We start from the raw sequence: 26,509 nt of genomic DNA on the forward strand, positions 1-26,509 counted from the left end.
CTCGCCCTAAGAAGTTATCAATACTCTGCAACAAAGTGAATGAGGACCACGTCAAGTCTGATACGTGCATGATAAAGCATCGCACGCCGTTCATGGCTTGCTCTGAAGGCGTGGTATTTTCAATGCCATTAAAATGCAAGAAAATGTACATAGGTCAAATTGGAAGATGTGGTAATGACATATGGCGAGAGCATCAAAAAACGAGGACAAAGCAAATAACGGGCATCTCGGCTCACATTATAAAGATTGTGGTTGCTCTCCAGACCTCCGAAAATGCTCCATAATTCGCAAACCTAAAGATCAACCCACACGGAAGATTGTTGAAGCCTACGAGATTCGTTCGAAAAGGACGTCGAATGGGGATATTTCCTACTGCTTTACCTTCAACTGCACTGGTTATATTACGACAAACTGGACGACAAGAGGACTGGGACGATTGCGCTTCGTCCCAGTCCTCTTGTTGTGCAGCTTGTTTTATAATACTCAGCGCACTTCAAGATGATTCAGTCGAACCAAGACACATGTGTCTTGCTACCCTTCTGTGCTGTTAACTCACATAGCTTCTTTGTCTTGCTCCTTCATCGTGAGCGGCAAAGACGGCTCGAAATGTCTGTTTCTACCCTCTCCCCTATTTCCCTTCTTGTTTCAACAAAATTCTGCACTTTGCGGAACGTTAAGCGCGGCGGTGGTGTATCCGTGATTGTACATGAATGTCTTCAATCTGCCATCGAATCCGAATTTGCCACTGTGACAAAAGATTACGAGTCTGTAGCTGTCCGCCATGGCGCACTTATGTTTGTTGGCATATATAGCCCGCCCACTGGCGACCTAGAAAGTTTTCTCGTATTTGTTGAATGTATTCTCAACTTTATCAACGAAAACAAACTAGAACTCGTCCTAGGCGGGGATTTTAACATAAACTTAATTGAAAGCAATTCAAAGCAAGCATACTTAACTTCCCTGGTAACGCAGAGTGGCTTTGACATCATTCGAACAAATGAAACGATGATCACTACGTCATCAGCTACCCTCATACATTTTTTATAACTAACCACCCCCCGTCAAAAATTACAGCAGACACAATATATGTCGACATTAGCGATCACCTGCCAGTGTTTATGTTAGTGTAAAAAAATGGTACGTGAGAAGAAAAAACACCATGTTTATCAGGATATCTCAAGTCAAAACTTAACAAAAGTCAGAGAAACTACAGAAAGACTTACATGCGAATCGGTGTACAACGAACAACGAAGGTGATTGTAATAAGGCATATGAAACTTTCTTATCTGAATGATCAAACATTTATTACGATTGTTTTCCCATTAAAACCACACGGCGGACAAATCGCTGTCGATAACCCTGGATCACGAAAGACATAGTGGACCAAATAACTGACAAAGATAGATTGTACGAAAAATTTATTCGCACTAAAGATGATAAACTTCTCTCAGAATTCAAGCAAGTTCAAAATAGGCTGAATAAAATAGTAAAAAAGGCCAAAAAAACGTATTATTACAACTTGTTTTCTACAGATACGCACCGAACTGAGCTGACGTGGAAAAAGATAAAAGCTCTGTTCTCGGCCGCTCGCAAGAAAACAAATCGGTAGAAACTATTTATCATGATGGTGAGCTTATTTCAGGGCGTCCATTAGCAAATCTATTCCATGATGTTTTTGTGAATCAATTTGCAGGCTCAAAATCATGCCAAAACGATGCGCATGTCGCAGGGGAAAGTTCGTGTCCAAATTCTGTATTTTTAAATCCCACAGCTGAAGGCGAAGTAATCACAAAAATTCTCAATTTAAATAACAGCAGCGTCTGTGATGCAGAAAATGTGCAAATTAAGCCGATTAAATATGTTGTAGATGTTATAGCTTTGCCGTTAACTCACATATTTAACCTAATTTTGTCTTGTGGAACATGTCCGAAACACATGAAAATTGCGAAAGTGGTGCTAGTGTTTAAAGGCGGTGATAGCAATGTCTTAAACATTATCGACCAATATCGATATTACCAGTTTTTTCCAAGGCCATTGAAAAGAATATATATTGTAGGCTGTCTAATTATGTCTACAAATATAGCTTGCTTCATTGTTTTCAACACGATTTTCGCAGGCACTTTTCAACAGAGACTGCACTACTCAAGCAAAAAGAAATTATATTAAAAAATTTTTCCAACAGCTCGTTAACACTGGGGATTTACGTCGACTTATCTAAAGCCATTGATTCTCTGAGCCATAAAATTCTACTAAATAAACTGCCCTGTCTTGGAATTCGTGGTACCGCTTATGACCTTATTGCTTCTACTTAAATCACCGGCAACAATATGCATCCATAGGTAAATTTTCATCTGATCATAGATGCATTAAAACGGGAGTAACCCAACGGAGCATACTCGGCCCCCTATTGTTTTCATTGTACGTAAATGATTTGCACCGCATTGCGACGCGTTCTGAAGTTTCCCTTATATGCTATGCGGACGACACTACTCTTTTAATAGCAGGAAAAATGACAGCCGATATCGAAAATATCTGTCAAGAAATGTTACGAACTGTTTTGAAGTGGACCAATAACAATTGTCTTCAAATAATTACCGACAAAACGTAAGCTACACTTTTTAAGCCTGAAAATAAAATTGCACCACTACCCAAAATAGCGCTCGGCACAGAACCGATTGCTATAGTTGAGAACATGAAAGTTCTAGGAGTACAGTTTTCAAGTAACTTAACTTGGGAAATTCATAACAATGAAATCCACAAAAAAATGTGCAAAATAACCGGGATACTAAATAGTACCCGCCACACATTGCCTGAAGGCATAATTCCTTGTTTCTTCTAAACCTAACTAGTGACCCAGCTAGTTTGGGGTACAACAACAAAAACGAATTTTAATAAGTTGCTCCTATTACAAAAGAAAGTCATCAGAATCCTGGCAAATGCATCGTTTGCCTCTCACACGAAAGAACTGTTTGGTAACTACAAAATCAATAATATTAATCGCTTATATGATTTTAGAATAACGCAAATGTATACAAGTGCAGTTAAAAACAATAACCCGTTTTATGCTGAATTATACGAATTAAGAAAAAATCCTATTATGTATCACACGCGCTTCATTAATGCCTGGTGCACTCCCACTCCCAAAAACAATTATGGCTTGCAGTCATTGACAGTTAACCTTCCAATCCTTTTAAATAAAATGGATGCGGCAGAAATAGATATATCACGCCTCTCTAAACGAAACTTACTGGAATTATTTCTTTAATTCTATTTGATATGTTTTACTGTTGCATTTGAATTTGTATACGTTACTTCCTGTGTTCCTGTGGTGTTGTAATAAGCAAACATTTGAAGTTCTGTTAAACGCTTGTGTTGTTCACATGTAATTTTTTCTTTCATGCTTGCCCAATGTAAATGTTCTTATGACGTGTTTTTGACTGTTTCCGCTATCAGATTTCACGCTTGTTTAAACTATTTCTTTGATTTTTATTGTATAAATCTACACTGATATTTTTTTAACTGTAACATATTCTTGAACTGTAACTGAAACCGCATATTCTTCAAGGACAATGTGTTGACCCGAGAGACTCGTGCCCCTAGTTGCTGTCCAATGTGGGGACAGTCGTCCCGTCAAGCTGCCTTTCAGTGCAGCTTATTGCGACTGCCCCTCCTTGTGCACTCAAGGAAAATAAAGTTTGAATTTGAATTAGAATTTGTTTCGTGCAATAAACGTAGTTCGTGCTGCGTCCCGCTTACGTTCCGTCCGCGTCTCTTTGCTTTGTTGCGAGAATGACGGACCAATACGGCCTCTCTTATACCGCTAAGTATTTCGCAGGTTCCACGTGAATTGTTTACAAAGACACGAAGAACCAGTTGGGCTTGTTGTTTGCGCATGACAAAACTCGTGTTGCATCGTTTTCTCCTGACGTATATCTTGTTCAGCGCTGTAAACGATAGTTTACGAAATACCGTTATTGGGCGGTCGTACAAAAGTCCAGGAGTACATCAAGCGGACTGACATTCTGTGCTGCCCAGCCAATCTGGTGAAGGATGCGGTGACCCACCGCAGTTCCGCTTATTCGGAGCTCCTTTACAGAAAGATGGCCCTGAATTAGCTCTTCCATCGTGTTGTAGAGCCCCGTGCAAAGCAGCCTCTCTGTGGATACACTCATGGGAAGACCAATGGCTTACTCAACCGCCTTTCTAATCATTATATAAAGCATCTTGATGTCCTCCTTGCCGAGAAGAAGACAGGGGGTTGACGTAAGTGATTCTCGAGAGGACAAAAGCTTGGAACTAATCGAAACCTTTCGGATTCCTTGAGGCCTCGCTTCTTGGTGGCAACTCGCCTGATCATGTGTGTGATTTTATTGATGCTGTGTTTGAGGCGCTGCAAGAATACGTCACTCTTGGTGTTGGCCTGAAGATGTAGGCCCAGGATCTTGATGCTGGGGCTTGGAGTGTTGGCCTGGCCATCAAGAAGTATTTGCATGTGGTCCTTGAGGTGTCGTTTGGCGTGAGGGCGGACGACAAGGAGCTGAGATTTTTACGTGAACTCTGGAAGCCACAGGCTTTAGCATATTGGCGTGCTAGACGTGAGATGCCATGGGTTGGTGTGCGCTTCCTTTAATCGCTATCGCATGGCATTCAGCGAGAATGCACGGGTTAAACCCGTAGATGTGCTTGGTGAGTGCACCACTTGTCTTCCCCATCTCCGCGAGGGCTCGTAGCTAAATTGGCAAGACAACGGGCTCTGGCTTGGTTACTCTTCTTGGTTACTCTGGCTTGGTTCCAGGTTCGATTGCTGGACGGTTCCAATAAATTCTTTTATTTGTTGGCGGGAGTTTTCTGTTGACACCAACGGTCGCGAAAGCACAAAAGCTTTGCTTTAAAAAGAACGGGGCCCATGTGCGTGAGTGTAGCGTCGCTTGCATTTCTGCATTTCTGCAACGTCATTTTTGCGGCAAGCCCCCTGTTCAGTATCTACCACCTCGCCCAACTGCAAGCTTTACTTAGGTAAGCGCTCCCTCCTGCGAAATAGCAGTGCATTACGCGTCTTGTTGAGTCTGGTGAGTTCTACCTGGCTTAGTTTTAGACGAACGTCGCCGGAATTTCCGAAGTCGCATTAGGTTTTTTATTACCGTACGAGCTATTCTGCTTCTTCTAACCTTACAGATTTCTTAATATTCCGAGGCTTCATTAACTCTCCTTGATTCTTGCTTTCAGTCGTAAGTGCGCACATATTTCACGAAGCAGATACTTGCACTATCTCTACCTCTCCTCTAGTCCAGTCGCTCGAACTCCTGGAATTGGTCCAGTTGGTACTGCCCTAGATAAGTGGTATTCACACGACGGAGCGTTTCAGCGGAGAAATCCGAGTGAGGTCGTGACGTCACCGTAGGCGGACTGCCGCTCGGCCAGCTCCTTTGCTCATACGGAGGATGCGTCTGTCGGACGGACATCAGTGTTTGCAGTGTAGCCGTATGGCTGCATTTAGGTGGATGTCAAACTTTCCTTTACAGTGTTTGCAGTCGCCTATCTCTAATGCAGAGCTGCCGCAGCACCGCCGATTCTGCTACGGCGGCAATTTGTGGATGCGATGCAGGCGCTGCGGCGCGTAGAAAACGGCGCGCGACGCGCGAGGCAGTTGGTGGGGGTACGCTCGCTGGGAGCAGCCGGCCGGTCCGCCTGCGGGGCCACGCCTACGGGCCCGCATGCAGATGCTAGGCGTAACACTGCGGCGAATATTCGATTGCCGCTCTCGCAAGCGGCGCAGATGGAGATTTTTAATGCGACTCTCCATCACATCATTATCCCCTTTCTCGTATGTGCAGCTCTCTTTGCGCCTTGGGGAGCGATAACAAGCTACCTGCGCCGGCCTGCGCCACTTCGCGGTCGCGGCCGCCGCTCACCCAGCGACCGTGTTGGTGGTATACGCGGCTCGCGCAGTGCATCTGTCGTGTGCGCGGCGCTTTTTCTCGTCTATTGTAAGAAGATGCAATAAAAATAGAGTGCCTGCAACCGCTCTAAAACATGAGTCACGGCCACCTGCCCGACGAGCAGACGAAATCCCGCCGCCTCCGCCGCCAAGCATCGGATCGTTTGTAGATCGCGAGCAAAAGCTCCGACCTCCGATAGGAGCGGTGAGCCGGAGAGAAACCGTGACGTAGGGGTCATGTGATGCGCACTCCTAGGAGCCAAACGGCGGATTTCTCCGTCATGTGAATGCCCCTATAAGCGGTGATCCCGGGTTCGTATCCTGGACTAGGAAGAATTTGTTTTTTCAACTGCGAAGTTTCTGAGAAAGCTGCACAGCTTTCCTTTGTAGCCGTACGGCTGCATTGAGGTTGATGTGAGATTTTTCTTCGCAGACATTTATTCCGCCTTCGGGATTTCCCCTAAATCTGGTCGACTATGCTTAAAATTTCGCGCGGCTTATATTCTCTTAAAAGAGACCCGTGCTAGTCAGATATTGCGATAATCAAATCCCCGAGGCAGACTTTTCTCCGACGTATACATTCGAAACAAAGCCAAATTCATTGCACGCGCTGCAAGAACAAAGAATCCTCTCACTGTACCAGTATCACGTCTGAACAAGGCGACATAGAATTCACTTGTGCCTGACGTGTTTGGAGGTTACATTAGGAGCCGTCAGGACGCCCGTTAGCGGTCAGGACGCCCTACCAGCCATCAATTGCTCATCCCGTACACGCCGCGCAGAAGCGGCGGCAGGCGGCGCCGCCATCGCGAAGCTCCAGGCGTATAGCAGTGCCAGCCTTCAAGCGAGCAGTGCTATAGTTGATGATGATGGTTTAAGTTTACTGGCGCAAGGACGACATGGGCAAAGAGCGCCAAATACAAAGTTATTTGATAAGGAGGGAAATCGGATAAAGTCAGTTAAATACTATGAGCACGTCTGGTGTAAAGGGCCAGGGTGAAGAACGTGAGTGGTTAAAAGATAAATACGGTGGCTGGTGTATAGGACCAGGGGTAAAACTACGGGTGATAAGAGATGAGTTGTAAGAAATGAACTTCAGATAGGAACCTTAAGGTTCGCTGAACAGAGAACATGGCATCATCTCCTAAGAAGTATGACGGGTGTGGTGGAATATGTCGTGTGTGTAGTTGTGGGAAGTGTTTTCGTCGTGTAATGTCGAGTGCCTTACATTGTATGAGGATGTGTATCACGGATAGGGCCTCTCCGCACCTGCTGCACAGAGGTCTTGGAGACCCCGTGAGAAGGTGCGAGTGCGTTGCATGAGTGTGCCCTATCCGTAATCTAGCCAAGGCGACTTCAGTGTATCTATTACGTGTGTCGGTGGTGTATGGTCCCAAGTGTGGTTTTATTACGTGTAACTTGTTGTCTGTTTCTTCACTCCAGTGTGTTTGCCATGTTTTGCGAAGTTGTTGTCTGATGTGTGGTTTCACGTCGGTGTAGGGTAATGTGGTTATGTCTACTGTATTCGAGAGTGTAGCAGCAGCAGCCATTCGGTCCGCTGCTTCGTCCCCGGCTATACCACTGTGGCCAGGAACCCAGGAAAGAACCAGTTCAAATTTGCGTACATACACCGACATAATACCCTTGACTATTAGATTTACAACGTGATGTTTTGAAGACTTTGTTGACGACAACGCCCGCACGACACTGAGGGAGTCTGTATATATAATGGATTGTGGGATGTGACTTTGAAGGATATGATTAACAACAAGAAGTACACCATAAGCCTCTGCCGTAAAGATACTGGTATTACTGTTAAGAGTTCTAGTGACATTAAGGCCGGGCCCATGCGCCGCGCAGGACACAGAGGTTGCAGTTTTAGAGGCGTCCGTATAAAATTCAGAAAATTGATACTTCTGCTGCAAATACAAGAAGTGCTGCAGAATTGCACATGTGGGAGCTCGGTTTTTATCTACATGTGTGAAGGATGTGTCGCATGATACAGGGCGGAGATGCCATGGTGCTATAAAATCTGTTTGAGAACTTTGTATGGTGTCTAAAAAGGAGACAGAAAGCTCTGATGCTTCCTCTCTAACTCTGTAAGAGAAGGGCGCAGAGAACGATGGTCGGTTTAATAGTAGTGCAGTCTGAGACGTATCATAAAAAGCCGATTTAAAAGGATGGTGTGGCATAGATGAAATTTTAAAAGCAAAAAGAAGATATTTGTATGCTCGCTGACGTTGTAGGTTCCACTTATTACACTCCACATAGAGGCTTTCGACCGGGCTAGTCCGGAAGGCGCCACATGCCAACCGGAGCCCCAGATGAAGCACTGGGTCCAGCATTTTGAGGGATGTCTTACTTGCTGACCCATAAACAACGCTTCCATAGTCTAATCGTGAACCTATCAGGCTCGTAAAAACACGTAAAAGAAGTTGTTTGTCAGCCCCATATGAAGAGTGGGAGAGAACCTTGAGTATATTCATGGCCTTTAAGCAGTTATGTTTAAGCTGTTATATGTGTGGAATGAACGAGAGCTTTTCGTCAAGGACTACACCTAAAAACTTGTGTTCATTTCTGACTGGAATTGAGACACCATTGAGTTTGATGTCTGGATCCGGCCGAATGCCGCGCCTTTTCGAAAACAAAACACAAGTACACTTCACTGGATTAAATTTAAAACCGTTGCTATCTGCCCAGCCAGCTAGCTTGTTAACACCAAGCTGGACTTGGCGCTTGCAGATAGACAGGTTACAAGACTTAAAGGATAATTGCACGTCGTCTACATAGATTGAGCAGGAAATGGTTGGTGGCAGAGCCTTCCGAAGAGACTTCATTTTTACAATAAAAAGGGTGCAACTTAAAACTCCACCTTGCGGCACGCCGTTTTCCTGCACATGAACCCTAGAAAGTGCAGTTCCAACTCGCACGCGAAACGTTCTTTCAGACAGGTAACTGGCAAGCGTGTTCATCATGTTACCCGACATGCCAAAGGACTTCAAGTCGCTAAGGATGCCGTACCGCCAAGCAGTATCGTACGCCTTTTCAAGATCAAAGAAGATCGTCATGCAGTACTGCTTGTGGAGGAAAGCATCTTTGATATAAGACTCTAACGCAACGAGTTGATCGTTGGTAGATCGCCCCGCCCTGAAGCCCGCCTGGCAGCTCTCGAGAAGACCATTGTAGTCTAAGAAGTACACAAGTCTCCTGTTTATCATCTTCTCGAAGAGCTTACACAGGCAGCTTGTCAGGGCAATGGGGCGATAACTGGCAGGAGAGGAAGGGTCCTTCCCTTCCTTTAGGACAGCCACTACTATGGCCTCCCTCCAAGAGCGAGGAATGTGCCCCGAAAGCCATATTTTATTGTATAGGTGTAAGAGTGTATCAAGAGTGTCTGGGTGTAGGTGTTGTATCATGGTGTATGTGATTTTGTTAGCACCTGCAGCTGACGTCTTACATGTGCTCAGAGCAACCTTCAGCTCATGAATTGAAAAACAAGAATTGTAAGAAGTGTGCGACTTGTTCTTATCACGCAGGGACTTCTTTTCCACAGATGTTTTGTGTTTTATGAAAGTGTTTGTGTAGTGTGCTGAACTGGACACGTGTTCGAAGTGTTGTGCAAGTGTGTTAGCCTGGTCTTCCAGTGTGTCCCCTGTTGTACTAACCAGGGGCAGGCTGTGTGTCTGTTGTCCTTTTAGTTTTCGTATTCGTGTCCAGACTTTGTGTGTATCAGTGTATGAATTGATGGAAGTGAGGAAGGTGCGCCAACTCTCCCTTTTCGCCTCACGACGCACTCGCTTCCCAAAAGCCTTAGCCCGTTTAAAAGAAATGAGGTTGTCTGACGTGGGGTACCGGCGAAGGACACCCCACGCCTTGTTCTGGGCCTCTCGCGCCTGCCTGCAGTCCTCGTTCCACCAGGGCCTCCTTGGGGTGCGGGACCCACTAGAGGCCTGGGGAATGGACTTTTCGGCAGCGTCGAGGATGTGCGCCGTGACGAGTTGGGCGGCTTCCTCAACGTGTAGGTGTTTTATGGATGTGTGGTGAAGTTGAGATGTTTGTGTGAATGTGCTCCAGTTTGCTTTTGATTCATTAAACCTTTTATGGGAAGATGGACTGCTCGGGCCTGTACCTATATACGTTAATGAAGTGGGTAAATGGTCACTACCATATGGGTCCGTGCCCACACCCCACTCAAGACATGGAAAGAGAACTGCGGAACCAATAGCCAAGTCAAGATGCGAGTATGTATTGTGTCCTAAGTTATGGTATGTAGGCTGTTTCTTGTTGAAAAGGCATGCTCCGGAGGATGTAAGAAACTTCTCTATCAGGCGACCTCGGGCATCCGTTCTGGAGGAGCCCCACAGAGAGTTGTGTGCATTAAGGTCGCCTGTTAGTATGTATGGTTCGGGCAGCTGGTCAACCAGTGCCTCGAAATCAGAGCTCAGAAGTGCAAAATCAGGAGAGATGTAAATGGAGCATACCGTTATCAACCTATTAAATATTATGGTACGGATCGCTACAGCCTCGAGGACAGTGTTTAAAGTGACAGGGTGGCATGCTAATGATTTCCGGGCGATAATGGCCACACCTCCTGAAGAGTGGGTGCAGCCAACCCTGTCCTTTCTGAATACCATGTACCTATTTAAGAAATTTGTTTGTTTAGAGTTGAGCTTTGTTTCCTGGAGACACATAATACTTGGCTGACTGGCATGCAGAATCTCATACACATCGTCAAGATTTTTAAGGAGGCCTCTGCAGTTCCATTGGATGATATTTTCTGCTCCCATTATTTAAATTTAAGAATGACTGGAATGTGTGTGTTCGTGTGTGTTCATGTGTCGTCTTTCGGGGCTGTTACTCTTGGATTGGGCTTTTTGGGCCTTTCTGCAGGCTTGGAAGTCGGTGACCGCTCCTTGCGCTGCGTTGCAGGCAGGAACTGCCCAACATCCATCTCGTCGTCGGATGTCCGAGGGGTGCCCGACGGACCGGGCCCCCCGGACTTGGCCCCCCTTCGGGAGCCCTTCATTTGAGCCGCCACCGTCGGGGGCGCCAGAGGTGGCACAGGGGGTGCGGTGGCGGTGGGAGCCGGTGCGGGGCCCGTGGTGTCCATCACCTCGGTACCCTCCAACGCACTGGAGGACTGGGAGACAGAGGCGGGAGCGGCACCGGTCCCGACAGGAGTGGTTTGCACCACAACCGCTGCTGCCTCAGCAAGCGGCGTGGTGCCGGGTTGGGCTGCGTGAGGCAACCCAGCGGGGGGCGGGGGCGGGACCAGGTCAGACTCGCTGAACTGGGTCCCTGTGGACACCAGACGCCGCTCCGCCCCCCGGCGAGCCGCGTCAGCGTACCTCCCCAGAGGGAAAGAGGCGAACCTCTTTCTCGCCTCCGGGAAGGTGATGTTCTCGGTTACCTTGATGTTGATTATCTTTTTCTCGAGTTGGAACTTTTCGCACTTGCGGGAGTACGCTGCATGCGGTCCCCCGCAGTTTACTCAAGTGAGGGTATCGGATTGGCAGTTGTCACTAGGATGGTCGTGCGCCGCGCATTTCGCACACGTCGTTCGGCCACGGCAAGAGTTCGTACCGTGCCCGAACCGCTGGCACTTAAAACAGCGCCGCGGGTTCGGGATGTACGGACGTATTGAGCACCGGATAAAACCTGCATATATATGTTGTGGGAGAACTGCGCGGTCAAAGGTCAAGATGATGTGCTTGGTGGGAATCTCCTTGTCGTCTCTACGGATAGTGATGCGTCTCACGGCAGTGACGCCCTGATCCTTCAAGCCGGCAAGGAGATCCGAATCGGTTTCGTTCAGGAGGTCTGTCTCGGATATCACACCCTGCGAGCTGTTGAGGCTCCGATGGGGTGTGACCCGGATGTCAAGATCAGCCAGTCTAGTCTAAGCTAGAAGCTTTGCAGACTGCTGCTTGTCATTTATTTCAATTAAGAGTTCACCAGACCTTTGTTTTTTGCATTTATACGATTTTCCTACTATGGCTTCAAGATACTTGGCGATCAAGAAGACTGACTGAGATGCAAGAGGGTGGGTTGGATTGAGCGATTCCATCACAAGAAATTGAGAAAAATTATCTGGTTCAGGAAATGTCAAAGATGGCAATGGGGGAAACGATACTTCGGTGCGGCCCCTTTTAGGGGGCCGATCACGGTTGGAGGGGGTTTTAGACAATACCATAAAGCATAGTATAAAAGCAGGGAGACGGGGGTACTTTCTCCTTTGACCTTACCCTGGTAGTCAAAGAGGTCCCGGAGCTCCCTGCCTGGTAGACAGGCAGGGAGCCCATCGGCCGGAGCTTGACCAAGGCTCCGACGGCCACCGTTTACGGCTTCTACCCTTCACCTTTAAACACATCGCCACGGTTGGACACGGCTTATGTTGGGAGCTCGGGGTCCGCGGTGTCGCTGCTCACCGTCACCATGAATACTCAAGGTGCCCCGTGCGGGGGCAGTGCTATAGTTCTTCTCTGCAAAGTAAGGTGTCTTTTTGGCTTTCGGTGATCTTTTGGTGCCGTTTGTTCGAGACAAACCGCATGCACCAGGTTCAAAATCTCGTTTCTAAATGCCGCTTCCTCCTTGCCGGTTCCCACTCTAACACCTAAGTGTTAGGGATTTAGAAACAAGGTGCTAAACCCCGTGAATGTGCTTTGTCTAGAACAAACAGCGCCAAAAGATCACCGAAAGCAAGTGTCGCGAAGCCCCCGTTCCGTTTTTTTTTTTTTTCAATTTTTTAGCATCCCTCTTCGGCCACCGAGGCCCAGCTTTTCTAAGAAACGCATGCAGAGCGTGTTGGCCCGTCGGCCGACCCGGGAGACGCGGCTCTCAAGAGGGACCATCGACGCATCTTGTATTACCACGCGTACTGGCGTCTCCGACCCCCGTTGCGCGCCTACGCGGGCCGCTATGTTCTCCGACCCTCGGTCTCGTTCAAACGGCCGCCTGTCTTTTCTCCTTTTCGAGTTTGTATACCTTTACTTTATTCTCACCAGTAATTCTTTTGCCAGAAACGGGCGCCTTCGAGTTTGAACTTTGTGTCTTCTGTGTGTGATTTTTTCCTTTTCACTTTGGCGGGCACATGTCTGATTGGAGCTAAGAAGCGTCTTCCTGATTGGCTGCGGGTGTGCCTTAGACTTGCTCCCGGGCGTCCACACACGCTAGGATGCGCTTTTCCCCCCAATACGTCCCCCACCAGACCGCGCGAAGCGAATATAACGCGGCGTCTTCGGCTATTGAGGGCGAGAGGGCGGCCTGCACCAGCTCACTTCAGAAACTCTGCCGCCCGTCGTCGTTCCCTCCCGCCGGGAGCCCTTCGCCCGCCAGCTATGTCCCGCTAAGTACCCTTAATCTTTTGACTGTCTTTTTCATCTATGTAATAAGTGTAATTGTTTCAAGTTCGTGTGTGCTAAATGTCACCAATGTCATCAGTAAAGTAAACAAGTTAACCTTTAAAACCTCTTCAACGTTTCGACTTCTTCACTGCAATCTTCATGCTACAGTAGCGTCAGTATGTGAACAAAAATACGCCGTTACACAAGAAAAACACGTTGCTTGCAAGAGAAACATTTTTGTAGAATATTGCGGACGTGGGCAGCAATCAGACGGCGTTGCGACGGCACTAATCATAGCCACGCAACGGAAGTGATCAGCGACCGCGTCCGTCGTACCTGCTCGTTGGTGCGCGCCCAGGCGATGGCGAGCACGTAGACGGCGCAAACGGGCGGCGCCAAGAAGCTGCTCACGCTCTGGATGTAGTCGAACAGCTGGCTGCCGGAGGAAGCCTCGATCACCGGGATCCACACGATGCTCACCGCCACGAGTGCCACCACAAAGCACCTGCACACGAAATATGGTCATCGCAAACAGCACGCCGCGACGCCTGGCGTTCTCTAACATTTGAAAAATGTTTCAACCTGACGTTCCATTTTATCAATGAATCGCGTACACTTTAATCTGCTTTTGGGTGATTTCTCCTCTGGTCACTTACGTCGTCCGCAAATAAGTTGTTTCACAGGGGTCCGGGCAGTTTATCGAACGCCGTTTTATCGAAGCCGTTTTATCGAACGCTGTTTTATCGATGGACATTTTATCGAAGCTGTTTTATCAAAAGAGTTTTTCAACGCCTTTTAGTTTAACAAAATTTGCAGTACGTTTCTTAGTTTCCCCCTCGCTATGTAATTTGCAAATCTTGTCTCCACAGCGAGCCCATTTAACAGGATTTGTAGTCTTTGTACTAGTTTTCTTGTATTTCTTGCCTGCTTTTTGTTTTTGTTATGCCTGAAATTTGTCTCCCCAATTTTGTCGTTCTGTTCATTGCGAAGGTAGTACTGTCATAACGAATCTCCTTGTGTGTCTAGTCTGCCCTCTGATCCGAAGCATATTGATTGATTGATAAACTTTATTAGGCTTTAGTGAGTGAGGCCCCTCCAGTGGGGGGGGGAGGGGGGGGGGGGCTGTCGACGGGAGCGGAGCCTCATTCCCATGCCCCGTACCGGGCTAGCAACTCCCACCCACGGGCCGCTAGGCTCGCGTGGACGTTTGCGGAGGGGCTGAGCCGAAGGATCTCCAATCGCTCATTAAGCGGAAATGGGGAACGGGGGGGTGTGTCGGGTATTGGTGCCTTTAGTGCGGTGCACTCTAGGATGACGCGTTTTAACGTCCCTTTGCTAGTGTGGCAGAACGGGCACAGCTCGGAGTATTGGTGCGGATACATCTTATGTAATAGTGTTGGGTGGGCCAGAGACCCTGCCTGTATTCCGCGTATTATCGTCTGGTCCCTGCGGGTGAGGAAGTGATGAGGCTCAGGTAGCGTTTGTCTATTTTCCCTGTACATTGTAATGATATCTTTATAGGCAGTGATTGGTGTCAATGAGTCGACCCCCGTCTCCTCCACCTCCCGGCGGGACATGTCTCGGGCGTAATAGTCGGCGATGTTGTTGCCGACCAGGGAGGAGTGCGCGGGGGTCCAAATCAGTTAGACCATGTTGTCTAGTGTTTTGTGCCGTTTGAGGACAGGTGCCGCCTCGGAGGAGATCAACGCCCCGCGGTAGTTCGCGTAGGCTTTCTTGCTGTCTGTCACGACGTGCGTCGCCCCGGGTTGGATTAGTGCCAATGCGATCCTCATCTCTTCAGCGTTTGTTGCGTTTCTTGTCCTCGTGGACGCCACGGCGACGAACCTGTCTCTTGTTGTTACTGCCAAAGCGGCATTGTCGCTTCCCTGGACCAGGGCGGCATCGACGTACATGACATTGGGGTTGCCTTCCAAGCTCGTTTCCAAAGCCTTGGCGCGCGCTTTTCTCCTGTCGTCATCCTCCCCCGGCGCCATGTTGCGTGGGAGGGGTTTTGTACTGAATTAGCGGCTCGACTGGGGCGAGTTGGTTCATTCTGAACTTAAACAACAGCGCAAAAGACAAGGACTAGGAAAGAAGCACAGACAAGCGCTGACAAACAACTGAGCGTAATTTATTGCGGCTCGCTTATAAATACGCTTGTCACACATAAAATACACAAAAAACAGAAGATTTACAGAACCATGAGAAAACGTAATCACGTCTTGTCGTATCTACAACCACACGTTTACCCATTAAGGTAATTTATCCCTTTTTTGTAGTAAAGCCACCGACGGCTTACTGACGCATTTTTCTTTCTTCACCGCAATCTCGAACGCTTCGTGTATATCCCTCGTGTCTGTATCTCTGTACCGCTTCAAAATGGCGCAGTCATCCAGAAAGGGCACACAGCCGCATGATGTGCAATGAAGAGCGCGGTTGCTTCCCGAGCGAGTCTTCATCGAGTTGGCGTGTTCACGAAGCCGGTCATTCACGCATCTTCCAGTCTGCCCGATGTACGAGCGACCGCAACGAAGGGGAATGTCGTAAACAACTTCTTTGGTGCACTCCGTGAAGCGTGTGGCATGATTCGTGGTGCGCGTTCTTCGATCTTCATTATGCGACTCAGCATTCACTTTGCCGCACAAGTTACACAACTTGTTTTTTGCTGAGAAGACAACATTCACGCCCGCCCGGTTTCCTACTTTCTTGAGCCGATGCGATACGCCATGAATATACGGTATAACCGCGACCTTCTTCTTGACTAGCTCCGGCTCTTTCGGCCTACGAGTCCTTCGTCCAGTAAACTCGGCTAGGAGCCCTTCCGCTACCGCCGTCAGGCATTGGTTAGGAAACCCTGCCGCCCCCAACCGCCTCACTTGGGTATAAAAACTTGTTGGAGCCTGGTGGGGGCACGAACGAAGCAGGGCGCTTCTTAGTGCAGTCATGGCGATACCCCTCTTCACCAGTTTCGAATGCGCCGACGAAAATGGGAGCAGACTTTTTTGGGCATGCGGTTCGTACCTCCAGCACACGTGGTCTTTTGCGAACAGGAGACTCTGATCCAAAAACCTGAGGCGTCCTTCTTCAGGGAGTTCCTTCGTGAGGGTAAACACATCCAAGACCAAAGCAAATATCCCATATATCCGTTCCACCTGTGCCGCCTGGTCGTCACCCTGCTTGTACACCACAAAACAAATCATCCACGAAGCGGAACACCTTCACGACGTCTGATTCCTTGAGGGCCTCATCCAGTCTTCGATCAAAGCGGGCCAACAAGAGGTTGCTGAGTGCGGGTGTCAAGCATGAACCGATGCACACCCCATCCTTCTGTTCTGGATGAATACTTCACCATCGAACTTCACTATCGTAGACTGCAGGTAAAATGACAACATGCTGACGAAGTCATCCGCACTGATGCCAACAGAATTCTGGAACCCAATGGTTCCGCCCTCGTCAATTCCATCCTTGACCGCATCGAGAAGCAGCGTTTGTGGCATCGAATAATAAAGATCCTTCACATCCACCGAGAAGGCGCTTAGACCTTCCTGGTTTTCCTGTTCGAAAAATTCGGATACCGTCGGCGCTCTTTTTACAAGAACGGGGTCCACGATTGGGATGAGGGACAAGCCTTTTTGCAGGTACCTTCCCATTACCTTTTGCCACGACCGCTTTTCAGAAACAATCACCCGAAGGGGACACCCGTCTTTGTGGGTCTTCGCCGAAAAGAATGCGCACAAGCTGAGCCCACTTGCCGACTTGACTGACTTTGTTAGGCTGTCCAGTCCCATACTTTCACATAGGTTGATTGCCTTCTTTTTTAGCTTCTCTGGCTTCCTTCTCTCCTCCTTTCTGAAATTTTCTTCCATCGCTTCACGGTTCTGCGTTTATACTCTTGAGCTGGCATCACCGCAAAGCCTCCTTCCTTGTCTTACATCAGTAGTCTCAAGTCCGCCCTCCTCAGTGACTCCACCACCTGTCGGGTGCGTATAGTAGACCCTCCCTGCAAGGACTGAGGAAGGCCATCAACCCCCTCAAGGAAGCATCTGCTGAAATCTTCAGAGCTAGCTTTCGCAGCTACCCTTCTGACAAGCGACAGGAGTTCAGGCTTGTCCAGTTTTGGCTGAGTGCAGAACTTCGGACCTAACTGCAACACTTTTTCTACTTCTCTTGGCACTACGGGTTCCCAATGTGATGAATGGCCTGACCTGAAGTTCTATATTTTCTCCGCTTTGGCAGGAAGGCAATCATCTTACCCCAGATAAACACCGAGATCTGTGCCGCAGTCTTCAGCTCTGCCTATGCCGCGCCAGGCTGTATACCTTTGCTATTACTCAAGACTACGTCACTCCGGAGGTGGTGTCTCTTGTCGGACCACTTCCGCCGTCCAGAAGGCTGAACCTGAGCGCCTGCCGCGCCTTGAGGTCGGAAGCTTGGAGGCAGATCCAGCTGTGCAAGGATCTTCGCACGAGGTGCCACCTAGAAGGACCACCCAGCAAAAGCCACCGGCGGTTCCAGGCAGAGCTCAAGACTGCGGCACAGATCTCGGAGTTTATCTGGGGTAAGATGATTGCCTTCCTGCCAAAGCGGAGAAAATATAGAACTTCAGGTCAGGCCATTCATCACATTGGGAACCCGTAGTGCCAAGAGAAGTAGAGAAAGTGTTGCAGTTAGGTCCGACGTTCTGCACTCAGCCAAAACTGGACAAGCCTGAACTCCTGTCGCTTGTCAGAAGGGTAGCTGCGAAAGCTAGCTCTGAAGATTTCAGCAGATGCGTCCTTGAGGGGGTTGATGGCCTTCCTCAGTCCTTGCAGGGAGGGTCTACTATACGCACCCGACAGGTGGTGGAGTCACTGAGGAGGGCGGACTTGAGACTACTGGTGTCAGACCAGGAAGGAGGCTTCGCGGTGATGCCAGCTCAAGAGTATAAACGCAGAACCGTGAAGCGATGGAAGAAAATTTCAGAAAGGAGGAGAGAAGGAAGCCAGAGAAGCTAAAAAAGAAGGCAATCAACCTATGTGAAAGTATGGGACTGGACAGCCTAACAAAGTCAGTCAAGTCGGCAAGTGGGCTCAGCTTGTGCGCATTCTTTTCGGCGAAGACCCACAAAGACGGGTGTCGCCTTCGGGTGATTGTTTCTGAAAAGCGGTCGTGGCAAAAGGTAATGGGAAGGTACCTGCAAAAAGGCTTGTCCCTCATTCCAATCGTGGACCCCCTTCTTGTAAAAAGAGCGCCGACGGTATCCGAATTTTTCGAACAGGAAAACCAGGAAGGTCTAAGCGCCTTCTCGGTGGATGTGAAGAATCTTTATTATTCGATGCCACAAACGCTGCTTCTCGATGCGGTCAAGGATGGAATTGACGAGGGCGGAACCATTGGGTTAAAGAATTCTGTTGGCATCAGTGCGGATGACTTCGTCAGCATGTTGTCATTTTACCTGCAGTCTACGATAGTGAAGTTCGATGGTGAAGTATTCATCCAGAACAGAAGGATGGGGTGTGCATCGGTTCATGCTTGACACCCGCACTCAGCAACCTCTTGTTGGCCCGCTTTGATCGAAGACTGGATGAGGCCCTCAAGGAATCAGACGTCGTGAAGGTGTTCCGCTTCGTGGATGATTTTTTTTTGTGGTGTGCAAACAGGGTGACGACCAGGCGGCACAGGTGGAACGGATATATGGGATATTTGCTTTGGTCTTGGATGTGTTTACCCTCACGAAGGAACTCCCTGAAGAAGGACGCCTCAGGTTTTTGGATCAGAGTCTCCTGTTCGCAAAAGACCACGTGTGCTGGAGGTACGAACCGCGTGCCCAAAAAAGTCTGCTCCCATTTTCGTCGGCGCATTCGAAATTGGTGAAGAGGGGTATCGCCATGACTGCACTAAGAAGCGCCCTGCTTCGTTCGTGCCCCCACCAGGCTCCAACAAGTTTTTATACCCAAGTGAGGCGGTTGGGGGCGGCAGGGTTTCCTAACCAATGCCTGACGGCGGTAGCGGAAGGGCTCCTAGCCGAGTTTACTGGACGAAGGACTCGTAGGCCGAAAGAGCCGGAGCTAGTCAAGAAGAAGGTCGCGGTTATACCGTATATTCATGGCGTATCGCATCGGCTCAAGAAAGTAGGAAACCGGGCGGGCGTGAATGTTGTCTTCTCAGCAAAAAACAACTTGTCTAACTTGTGCGGCAAAGTGAATGCTGAGTCGCATAATGAAGATCGAAGAACGCGCACCACGAATCATGCCACACGCTTCACGGAGTGCACCAAAGAAGTTGTTTACGACATTCCCCTTCGTTGCGGTCGCTCGTACATCGGGCAGACTGGAAGATGCGTGAATGACCGGCTTCGTGAACACGCCAACTCGATGAAGACTCGCTCGGGAAGCAACCGCGCTCGTCATTGCACATCATGCGGCTGTGTGCCCTTTCTGGATGACTGCGCCATTTTGAAGCGGTACAGAGATACAGACACGAGGGATATACACGAAGCGTTCGAGATTGCGGTGAAGAAAGAAAAATGCGTCAGTAAGCCGTCGGTGGCTTTAACACGAAAAGAGATAAATTACCTTAATGGGTAAACGTGTGGTTGTAGATACGACAAGACGTGATTATGTTTCCTCATGGTTGTGTAAATCTTCTGTTTTTTGTGTATTTTATGTGTGACAAGCGTATTTATAAGCGAGCCGCAATAAATTACGCTCAGTTGTTTGTCAGCGCTTGTCTGTTCTTCTTTCCTAGTCCTTGTCTTTGGCGCTGTTGTTTAAGTTCAGGGGTTTTGTGTTGATCTTGTCTCTCCAATGTTCGGGGACGCGGCCGGACGTTTGCACCGGTTCATGCCTCCATCGGATCTTTTCCAGTATCCTCACAGCATTGTGGCGTATAGACTAGAATACTTCGATATACCTTGTACTTTTTTGTATACACCGGTTTTGTATCAGCGCACAATCTAATTATGTCGCCCCGTATGTTCTACATATGTAAGTCACTTCTTGGCACTTGTGGGTCCAATGTAAAAAAACCTAACTGGAACGTTAGCAAAAGTCTCCCGATTTCTGCCATCCTAATTCTTAATGGGCCGCGAGTTAAGTGGCTATGAGGTTACAAAGCCTTGCCCAACTTTCTCGATGCCTATCTTACAACCCTCCCTAGTAAGAGATGACCTACGACGACTTGTCCTACTTGACGGGTTCACCTATGAGGAGTTGGCTGTGACGGGTTCATTTGTCACGAGTTCTCCTAGACTCTACCACCTCTGTTGGGGCCTCACTTTCCCTGCCGGAACCCCCCCCCCCCCCCCTTGCGCTGTTCCATTCATATAGCACTAATCTTTCCAAAGTTCTTGGCACGATATTTCTCCAGATGCAAATCCGAGTAGGTGTCCACTTCAAACCACGTGGCTAGGAAAGTTCGGGGAGGACAAGGCTTTGGTTCACGTAATGATGAACCATGGCGCTTAAGGGATATATTTAGTAACGCCAACCTAAATATATCGATAGCTGTCTCACCGATAGCTGTCTAAGGAATATTGCGCAGGGGGTTAGGATCGCTACTGCAGTGGGAAGGTCTGCAATATAAACAAGGTGCAGATCAATGTTTGAGTGCAATCAATGAAGACACAAAGAATAAAAAATATAATAAAACAAAGGTGATCGAAAATACGACAAAGACGCGTGAACATCTGCAGGTTTTTGTATGTAATGCACGACAGCGACAATTTAGAATTAAGCTATCGGCACGCTATAGGTTAGGCGATGGCCAGTTCAACAAAATAAACCTCGAAAATTACGATGAAAACCGCAACACCACACTTTCGATAAAGGGGAAGTAGGTGGTTCGATAAAACGGCATTTGATAAAACGGCGTCCGATAAAACAGGCATTTTTTCGATAAAACGGCTGTGGATAAAACGGCATTCGATAAACTGTCTGGGAACCGTTTCACATGTGAGTCGCACGCTGCTTTTGTGTGCCTGTTTCTACAAGCAATGGCCCGAAAATTGGTGTCATTTTTAGCAAAGAAGTTGGATTTCTGATATAGTTTTATGACTGTACCTTCACATGCCCATTTGGTTCGTGCAGCGTCGCAGAGTGCGAATGTGCGTGACATGTAGCGCTCCTCCCAAATTCGCCGGCGTTCGTTCCTACGTATATCGATATTTTTGGTGCTCTATACCTCCGCTTCTGAAAATACTAGCCTGCCCGGAGCAAGCAAACATAAATTTGATGCAGGCGTACAAAACTCGCAGGTTCATTGTTCTTCAAGGAGCATGTTCAATAAAAAAATGCGCTCCAATCCACCCTGTGAACGTGGTTGGAAAGCGAAGCTGTAAAGGCACGCACAATGATTTCCCATTGTGCGTGCGGAATTCAACGTCACTTGAATTCCCACACGTGGCTCTACAAAGAGCGCTTTCATTCTACATAGAACGAAACCAGAGACAAGAGAAATCAAGAGAAACCACACCGTTATTCCTTCAAAGGGATATTCTTTGCCAAGGGTAACCAATTGATGCATAATTTATGAACGGTGGTTGGTTGAGTTGTATTGCTGAAGCAGATGAGTGACAACTATTTTTTTATCAAATTAAAGGAAGCCTAAACTTGCTGTTACACAATCCCACTTCTCCGTCTCCGCCACAGCTAACAGAGGCTACGAGATCGATGGCAGAGACAGAGAAGTGAGATGCCGTGCGTTGGTGTGAGCTTCTTTATATTTCCTACCTCGTAGCCCACGCCAAAGGGGCGCACATGGCCGCTACACGAGCCGTGGGTGGAGCGTACAGCGGCGCGAGAGGCCGCGTGACGCTATTACGCGGAATTCCGCGAGAACGCAAGGGGTAAGCACGCAGGTGTGCTCGGTGAGTACACCGCCTGTCCTACCCTTCTCGGCGTCGACTGTAGTTCATTCGGTAAGACAACGGGCTCGCACTACGTTTCTCTATTTGTTCCCGGGTCGATCCCGGGCGGTGCCAGTAGTTTCTTCTATTTGTATGCGGGAGTTTTATGTTGACATCAGCGGTCGCGACAGAACCCTTGGGGGGTAGACGTAAAAGCTTCTCTTTAAAAGCATTAGCAGTTCCACACAATTGTAAACAGGTTATTTCTAATCCAAAAAGGGCCAGAACGGCGCTAGTTATTATGTAAAAAAAAACTGCAGGAAAAACTGTGCTAGGTGTTATAGAACCTTTTTTAAGGCTAAGACACAAACCGGTCTGCCCCCTCCGGGCCATTGTAAATCAGCAAGGTGACAGCGTGTAGCTCGGCGCCTTCTACACATGCACCTGAAGACCTTGGAACCAGCTGATCCTTTCCTGGTTTATACTCCTAACGAGGCAACATAAGGGCTAAAAGCACTCCGGAAGCCGTCGAGGCGGTGGCGGCATCTATCGGCCAAGCAGGGCACTCTCGCCTGGTGTGGCGGGCATTATGCATGATCAAACATTGCGAGAGCCTAAACAGTTCCGCTATTACAAGTGGTTAGTCCGTGACGGCGAAGGCGAAGGAAGAGAACAATAGGGTCTTGTCTCATTGAACGACAATATTCTGGATAGCTTAAGTGCGGGGGTAAAGAGTGCATAAAGTATCGCGCTTAGTGTGTTATCGCCGAGACCCATAACTCTCTAATCCTCTTAAGGGTCATTGCATCCGAATGCAACATTTCGCACTATGAACTTTTGAGACACCAAACACAAACACCTCGCTTCTTTGACAACTGAGGGCCGGTTCCGGCTCCCTGGTTCTGGCAAAAGTTGAGTACCTTATAACAGAAACCATTGCAAGCTTCGGTTTTCGGCATAGATGTGAAAGGGCACGTCAACGTTCTTCAGAACAACATTCCTAAGCCTGCATGAATTGCCGTGCAGGTGTTTCTTCTTGTCAAGCCTGGTCCGCTGCCTGATACTGGACGGCCAGCCCACTCTGGACATGCGGCGCTGGATCGCGCTCCAGGCACGCGGAAACCACCGTCGATATCGCAGCTACGCAACCTAGTCTCCATTGAACCACACTGTTGTCTTGAGTCATCGCTCACGTCAGCGGAGCCGAGTATAGATTTCGCCTTCCGGCTGAGAGCACGTCAACGTTCTTCAGAACAACATGCCTAGCTCGCATAGATTGTCGTGCAGGTCAGTTTTCACACCCCTGATTCATCTGTCCGTACTAGTCACTACGTGCTTTTACCGCAAAGCTGTCTATGGCTAGGATCCAGCAGATCGTCTCCGGAAACAGAGCGATGTAGACAAGAATCGCTAGCGAGCGTAGCGCCACGTTGCGGAGCCCATTCAAATCCCCGGGATGGTGAAACTGCGCGCCCCACCCCCGGCGCATGGAAAAAATCATGTGAAATTAAAAAGGACCTTTATATTTCAATATAAGACGGCTTATATTTCCGTTTAAAAATTCGCTGGCGATTACGATACTCCCTAATGCGATATTTGGGCGCAGCTGTTCGGGCAGCTCGTTTATCAGCAGCGGCAGACGACGGAGGTCCACCAGCTGCGTCGCTCATTGCTCAGTAAGAAGTGGCTGAGAGCGCATGTGCGCGTTCCACAACAGCCGCTGCAGCTGCACACGACCGGTTGCGCCACTCGCAGTTCAGCACTGACTCGTGGGGTCTCTCGACCGTGAACCTATGCGGCGGCGGTGCGAAGTGCGTCTCAGGAAGGGACCACGAACTGCGTCTGAGGCCGGCGTCAGGCTGTTGTTACAACTATTGTAATATCTTTAAATAATGACGTCATTTTGCGTCTCAGCCAACCCAACTGCGTGAAACTCCGTTTTTTTACGTCCATAGCACACGATACGGCTGTTACGTCGGTAGTCTGAACATAGCATTAAGCGAAAGCACATCATTGTCACGCGAACGGCCTCCTCACTTTTTCGCCAAGCGTCTAGCGCCTCGTGCGGGCACAGCATACTGCCCCTTCCCTTCCCCTACCGCACACTTTCGGAGAGCGCTGGCTCCCGCCGACACGGCGAACCACCTTCCCCTCCCAATTCCGCTACATTCTCCTCCTTTGCTTTCTTTCACTCGTCGGTCTTTCCATCATTCGCCCGATCACGACGACACCGACGCGGCGAAGCCCAGAGACGGGTGCCAAGGGCTGCGCCCTAAAATGTCTTCCCAGCAATTCATTTCTGTTAGGAGGTGAAGCAGACTTTAACGGGATCGTTGTAAGCTTGATCTTTGGAAGATGGCTTTCCCACATCGAGTGTTGCTCAGTGAATCACGTCAATGTTTGGAGGGAATACCATTACAGAAGGGGCTATAACGCCTGTTTTATTGAAACTGTACCAAAACAAATTATGTGACAATTAGCCACTGAGGCGACTCTAACACAGGGTCGGGTTTCATATGGTTATCAAAATCACATGGTTAACAGCGATGTTGTAAATATTGTGGAATTCTCGTCCGCTGTCAATACATATGGCATTCCACGGGAGGGAAACGGAGAGCCCCATGTTTGTCCACTGGAACAAAACTCTATCGCGTGAAAAGTTCATTCAGTTAATTAATCAGGAACTATGCTCAATCGCAAATTCCAAACAAACGTGTTTTGCTTCATGTATCTCTTGGACTACGACCCGGTCAAAGCTCACGTTGAGGCTTGGCACCGCAGCTTTGCTGGTCGTCTTCGCAGAGTGGAAGGGCACTAAATGTTTTTTTATTCCACCGTGCCCTCTGCGATGTGCCCAAATTGTTGACGATTGCTGGTCTGTTTTAACGAATTTGCTGTGTGGTGATGTGGACAGCAGCCCTGTTGCAGACATTGAGGAACTTATAAATACTGTACTAGCAGAACTGAAGCAATCTAAAGAGGAACAAAAGAAACGCGACACCAAACTTCCAGATAATAATAAAACTTTTGAAACTAGACGAAGTATAAAGGTATCAAATGCGAACTAAGAAAAAATAAAGATGCTGGAGGGAAGTATAGAGCACGCAGACAAGGCTCTGGCAGGACAAGACAAAACGCTTGTCGATCACGAAGTTCGTTCGAGAATGAATAATCTGGTCGTATTCGGCATACCGGAAGGACCAGACGAAAAGTGAGAAATTCGGGAAGATAAAGTTCATATTTCGAAAGTTTTACAAGACACCCTAAAGGTCACAGTTACCTCCGTGGAGCGAACGAACAAGGCCCAAGGCCGGTCACTGTACGATTGTTCAATAAGAAAAACTTGCGCTTTTCAAGACATGTAGCATACTAAAAGATTCTGATGTGTCAATATCACACCACTACTCGCAAGTACTTCAGCTACGAAAAAAGGTTTCGAAAACAGTAAAAGAAAACAGACGTACGGATGGTACGACGTACTTAGTTCATGATAAGCTTTCATCAATTATGACGTCTACGTACAGGAAGAGTGTCAAAACCGTAGGAAACTGTTGTGCAGCGCTGCGCGCTCAGCACATTGACAACTTTAGCGCACGTACAAGCGCCTTCGTTTGATAATCCTCAATGCACAGAGCCTGCGTAATAAAGAACGGCTTGAACACGTCCTTCTGTCCTATGACCCTCACATAGCCGTTAGTTCAGAAACCTAGTTGTACCCTGACGATCCGTATGTTTCTGCCTTCATATACGCCTCATCGTAAGGGTCGTAAAACAATGGGTGGTGGCATTGCAGTTCTTGTCAAAAATGGTGTGGCGTCGTATCAATTGCCCGAGATTGATGTCTGCCACAAGAGCTTGCTTCGCAAATATGAATTTTTAGGAAACTAAATCTTCGTCGTATGTCAGTACAAGCTGCCCAATGCTGAGCCCGTTTTTTTGTTAAAAATTTAAGGCCAGCTAATCCAGTATCTCAACCAACTTATTTTAATTGTTGGGGGTTTTAACCTGCTTAGTATTATTTGGGAAAAGCTAAAGCGTGGCCCCACAGACATGCCGAATTCTGAAAATTTTCTTGACATGTTCTTGGCGTTGACATGTTCTAGACATGATCCCACTCAAACCGTTTTCTCTTGAAAAAAAAATGTTTTTTGAATTTCGGTTGACGTTTTATTGAGTTCTTGATTCAACGGAAAGTCAACAGAAATTCAATGTTCATTGAGTTTACACATCGATAACTCAACCGAATTTTTGTTGTGGTCTGCACAATGATTTTTCTGGTGTGGAGTTCTTGTTGACTTTTTGTTGTATTCTCAGTGACTAATGGTGACTATTTGTAGTCAAGTAATCAGCAAATGATACGATATTCTATCTACACGCCTGTTCGACATGGACAGCCGGGTTCAT

General features: G+C 48.1%; 1 protein-coding gene across 5 annotated transcripts in view; it reads right to left on the minus strand.

Moving 5' to 3' along the window:
* Positions 1-26,509, minus strand: part of LOC144165167 (sodium/mannose cotransporter SLC5A10-like) — a 349,040-nt gene that overhangs the window by 94,523 nt on the left and 228,008 nt on the right. For all 5 annotated transcript variants that reach the window (XM_077695277.1, XM_077695276.1, XM_077695275.1 and 2 more), the window contains one exon: positions 13,618-13,786. In XM_077695277.1, coding sequence (XP_077551403.1) covers positions 13,618-13,786 — 169 coding nt within the window. The remainder of the gene's footprint in view (positions 1-13,617; positions 13,787-26,509) is intronic.

Source organism: Haemaphysalis longicornis, unplaced genomic scaffold (genome assembly GCF_048455015.1).
Source record: "Haemaphysalis longicornis isolate Haplotype H1 unplaced genomic scaffold, Haemaphysalis longicornis Haplotype H1 scaffold_14, whole genome shotgun sequence".
Classification (NCBI taxonomy): Eukaryota; Metazoa; Arthropoda; class Arachnida; order Ixodida; family Ixodidae; genus Haemaphysalis; species Haemaphysalis longicornis.